This window comes from Labeo rohita, unplaced genomic scaffold, assembly GCF_022985175.1.
Source record: "Labeo rohita strain BAU-BD-2019 unplaced genomic scaffold, IGBB_LRoh.1.0 scaffold_1844, whole genome shotgun sequence".
Taxonomy (NCBI): domain Eukaryota; kingdom Metazoa; phylum Chordata; class Actinopteri; order Cypriniformes; family Cyprinidae; genus Labeo; species Labeo rohita.
In genome coordinates, this window is record NW_026128049.1 from 6741 (window position 1) to 11928 (window position 5188).

The 5188-nt window shown below is 36.5% G+C and overlaps 1 protein-coding gene across 1 annotated transcript; it reads left to right on the plus strand.

Moving 5' to 3' along the window:
• The first annotated feature begins 232 nt into the window (after positions 1-232).
• LOC127159002 (gastrula zinc finger protein XlCGF57.1-like) lies at positions 233-2618 on the plus strand. Its single transcript, XM_051101957.1, has one exon. It carries the CDS (start codon positions 235-237, stop codon positions 2056-2058), a length of 1824 nt encoding a protein of 607 aa, XP_050957914.1. The 5' UTR covers positions 233-234; the 3' UTR covers positions 2059-2618.
• Positions 2619-5188: the final 2570 nt, after the last annotated feature.

The following is a 5188-nucleotide window of genomic DNA, read 5'->3' on the forward strand; positions in this document are numbered from 1 at the left end:
AATAAATGTAATCTTTCTCACTACAAAAATGTGATATTTGTGCCTGTAATGTTTTAGAAAATAATAACGGGAAGATCAGTGTACCTTGTTCATGCACCGTTTCAGCTAATTTAGAAATGAATGTAAATTATTGTAATATTTTATTTTAGCCCTTTAACTTTCTTTGCCTCTCTTTGAATTATTTTGATGTACTGAAAATGAAATTAAACTGTTTATTCATTCATTTCAGACCTTATGGAAAAGAACAAGGAGAGTAAAGAACTGAGTGAAGTGGAGGAGAAACATCATGACAAACCTGGAGAAAAATCTTTGGGTCGCTCGAAGACTAAAAAGACGTTTGTGAAGAAAAGAACAGCCAAGCAATCTTTCACCTGCAATCAGTGTGGAAAGAGTTTCTCACAATCAGCAAATCTTAAGGTACACATGAGAATTCACTCAGAAGAGAAGCCACACACATGTGTTCAGTGTGGCAAGAGCTTCAGAGATAAAGGAAACCTTAAAAAACACATGAGACTCCACACTGGAGAGAAGCCGTATTCATGTGATCAGTGTGGAAAGAGATTCACAAACAAATCATGTCTTGAAATTCACATGAGAATCCACACTGGAGAGAAGCCGTATGCCTGTGATCAGTGTGGGAAGACATTCACACAATCATCAAACCTTAAGGTACACATGAGAATTCACACCGGTGAGAAACCACACTCATGTGTTCAATGTGATAAGAGCTTCAGTGATAAAAGACACCTTAAAAATCACATGAGAATCCACACTGGAGAGAAGCCGTATTCATGTGATCAATGTGGGAAGAGTTTCACACGCGAAACAAGTCTTGAGATTCACATGAGAGTTCACACAGGAGAAAAGCCGTTCACCTGTGAAAAGTGCGGGAAGAATTTCACACAAAAAATACATCTTAGGCAGCACATGAGGATCCACACTGGAGAGAAACCATATGCATGTGATAAATGTGGGAAGAGTTTCACAAATTCATCACACCTTAAGAATCACATGAGGATCCACACCGGAGAGAAGCCGTTCATGTGTGATTATTGTGAAAAGACATTCTCAAACAAACAGTATCTTGAGCATCACATGACAGTTCATACTGGAGTGAAGCCATTCATGTGTGATCAGTGTGGAAAGAGTTTTGTGAACTCTTCAAAACGTGAAAGACACATGAAAATCCACACTGGAGAGAAGCCGTTCACATGTGATCAGTGCGGGAATGGCTTTATCGAAAAATCAGACCTTAAGAAACACATGAGGATCCACACTGGAGAAAAGCCTTATGCATGTGATCAATGTGGAAAGAGATTCCCAAACAAATCATGTCTTGTGCGTCACATGAGGATCCACACTGGAGAGAAGCCCTTCATGTGTGAACATTGTGAAAAGAGATTCTCAGTTAAAAGTCGACTTAGGATTCACATGAGAATCCACACTGGAGAGAAGCCATATGCATGTGATCAATGTGGAAAGAGATTCACAAACAAATCATGTATTGAGCGTCACATGAGGATCCACACTGGAGAGAAGCCCTTCATGTGTGAACATTGTGAAAAGAGATTCGCAATTAAAAAAAATCTTAAAGAGCACATGAGAATCCACACCGGAGAGAAGCCGTTCACATGTGATCAGTGTGGAAAAACATTTGTCTTCGCATCAAACCTGAAGAAACACCTGACAGTTCATACAAAGGAGAAGCCGCATTCATGTTCTGAATGTGGAAAGAGTTTTTCACTGCTGCAAGGTTTAAAAGAACATCAGAAAATTCATACTGGTGTGAAAGATTATATGTGCTTTGAGTGTGACAAGACTTTTATTTCAGCGAAACAGTTAAAACTGCATGAGAGGATCCACACTGGAGAAAAACCTTACAAGTGTTCACACTGTGACAAGAGATTCAATCTGTTAGGAAATATGAAAGCACATGAGAGGATCCACAGCAGAGAGAAGCCACACACGTGTGATCAGTGCGGAACCAGTTTTGCTTATAAAAGTCACCTGAAGATACACATGAAGATCCATGCAGTGGAGAAACCACTTAGTGGTTAAACCAATTAGTTTCCTAACAGTCATGATGAGCGACAGGTTGATTAGTATCTGTTAACTCCTGTTCAAACCAACACAACTGTCCAGGGCAAAAATTCAGTCTGATTTTCACATGAGATTTGTTTGGTCAGACCAGTGCAATTGCACATTCACTGTCTGTTCATGTGTGATTGGTGTGGAAAGACTTTCAGTGACAAAATATAAAAGACCACAGATGAAAATCCACACTGGAGAGAAGTCATTCCCGTATGATAAATGTGGAAAGAGTTTCAGAGATCAATGCAGGTGACAGTTCCTTCGTGCATTAGTCCTGAAAAAACATGACGGTGTGTGTTTAAGTGCAGGAAGTCCTTTAGACACTGAACTGAAGGAGCACCAGAAAATTCACACTGGAAAAAACCTTTCAGTGCATAGTTCAGGGAGCTGAAGAAGAGGCCATAACACTTTTAGTACAGACATGAATATGATAATAATGTTTAACTTCTTGTCCTTCATGGTTTTTCATTACAGTATATAGTTTCTCTTCCTCTTCTGAGATGCTTTGGCTCTTATAAGTCAGTAAGGAAAAAGATCTGTCTCATTTGGATTCACTTGTACTTTTTTTGCTTCAAGCAATGATTGATTAAACTCATAATTTTATTAACAACTCATTGTTATTGTCTATTTTTACTTTGGTCATAGTTTGTATCAGGAATAATTTTAGCCCTGAAAGCCATGAAGTTGCCTATTACATGTTTGCTTTTGGGGCTTTTTTATGTTTTCAATTGTGTCAATACAAGTTTTAAATGCCTAATAAATTTCAGTGCACAGCATAAATGAGTACACCCCCGCTGAAACTTAACAAATGCAGCAATTACTCTTTACTTAGAAGACATGGTAAGGTTTTTTAGAGATATAATATTCCATCAAGACTGCTTGATCAGTTACCAACAAAGAATGTTAAAATTATTTAGGAAAATACAGAATGAATCTTTCACCTGCACTCAGTGTGGAAAGACTTTCACATACAAATATGATCTTGATGCATGTGACGCATGCAATCAGTGTGGTACAATGTATTTATTGGCTTCAGTCCAGAGTTGTTCATGTCTAAAACATTTAACAATACATACTGGTGCTGTGAGTGTGAAAAGACTTTTACTGCAGAAAACTGTCTGAAACAGCACCAGAGGATTCACACTGGAGAGAAACCTTACAAGTGTTCACACTGTGACAAGAGATTCAGGAGACCTAAAAAAAACATGAAAAAACATGAATGGATCCCCACTGGAGTGAAACCTTATAAGTGTTCACACTGTGAAAGGAGATTCAGTCAGTCAACGCATCTGAAGACACATGAGATGATCCACACTGGATCCACACTGCACTGCATGTGGGAAGCATTTCATTCAGTTAGCTGCACTACACAAACATATAAAAAAAAAAAAAAAAACAAGCACAGTAAGACTGAATCGAACTTTAGTTCTGGGTTGCTGGCGCAGGATGCACAGCTGAAATAGCACGTCTGACCCAAAAATAACCGAATGAGCTGTTTAAACTAACTGTCGAAAGTTTGCAGAGGATTCTGATGAGTGAGTTGAGAATACTGGTCAAGCTCGAGGCACATACTGGAAATATGATTATTATGATTACTACTTCAAAATAACATTTTATTAAAACCTGCAAACCTCTTCTATTGAGAGATGTACATATATTTCACCACAGTTTTGTGCTTGCAGATTATTTTTATGACGTTTTAGCAAAAACAATTACTGGTTTACTCCTTTATACTTTAGACATGTAGGACATATCCACATTAGTGAATCAATGTCTGTAATGTGTGCTGTAGGTGTGAAGCATTTAGGAATCTCCTTCCAAGTTGTAGGTTAAAGTCAATTGTCATGTCAATACATACTGAAACATTCAAATAAAAAGTTATTGTGTGAACACATATTGCTTTTTGATACAGTAAAAAGTCCACAAAAGTAGTCAGTATTTTGTTTGGTCAGTATTTTTGGCAGTTAAGAAATTATGTTGCGAAATTAGTCCAAAGGTGTGCGTTTTTTACGCCAATGCATTGTTAAAGGAGAACCCCACTTTCAGAACAACTATTTACTAGGGCTGTCAAACGATTAATCGCGATTAATCACATACAAAATAAAAGTTTGAGTTTGCCTAATTTATGTTTGTATACGGTGTGTAATTATTATGTATATATAAATACACACAAATTAATGTATGTATTTAAGAGAAATATGTTTTTATGTACAAAATATTTTTATTTATAGATAATATGAATTATATAAAAATTATAATAAATACATATACTTGTAAATACTTCTTAAATATATACATGAATGTGTTTGTATTTATATATTCATAATAATTACACACAGTACACACACACAAATTAGGCAAACTCAAACTTTTATTTTGTATGTGATTAATCGTGATTAATCATTTGACAGCCCTACTATTTACAAATAATTTACTCACCTCCTTGTCATCCAAGATGTTCATATATTTCTTTTTTTAGTCGTAAAGAAATTATGTTTTTTGAGGAAAACATTTCAGGATTTTTCTCCATATAATGGACTGATATGGTAAACTTCCAAAATGCAGTTTAAATGCGGCTTCAAACGATCCCAAATGCAGTTGTAAATGATCCCAGCCGAGGAAGAAGGGTCTTATCTAGCAAAACAATGGCTTGTTTACATAAAAAACAAAACAAAAAAACAAATACAATTCAAATACTTTCTATTCTCAAACGCTGGTCTTGCCTTGCAGTCCCTGAACTCTGTGTATTCTGGCTCAAGACAGTTAGGGTATGTCGAAAATACTCCGACTGTTTTCTCCCTCAACTTCAAAAATCATTTTAAAATCATCCTACATCACTGCAGAAGTTCCGACCCAGTCTTTGCAAAGTGAACATGCAAAGAAAAGGTAAAACATAGGATAATTTTGAAGTTGAGAGAGAACATGAGATATACTTTAGCAGACCCCGTCCAAATGATGGCCGAAACTTTACTGATGTTTCTTGAAGGTTTATTAGCGTTCATTTACTTCAGAAATCACCGTCAGAGCTGAATAAACAAAAGTTACTATCATACAGAAATGCCCGAGCATAAAATGTATGATCACCTCCTTCCTGTCT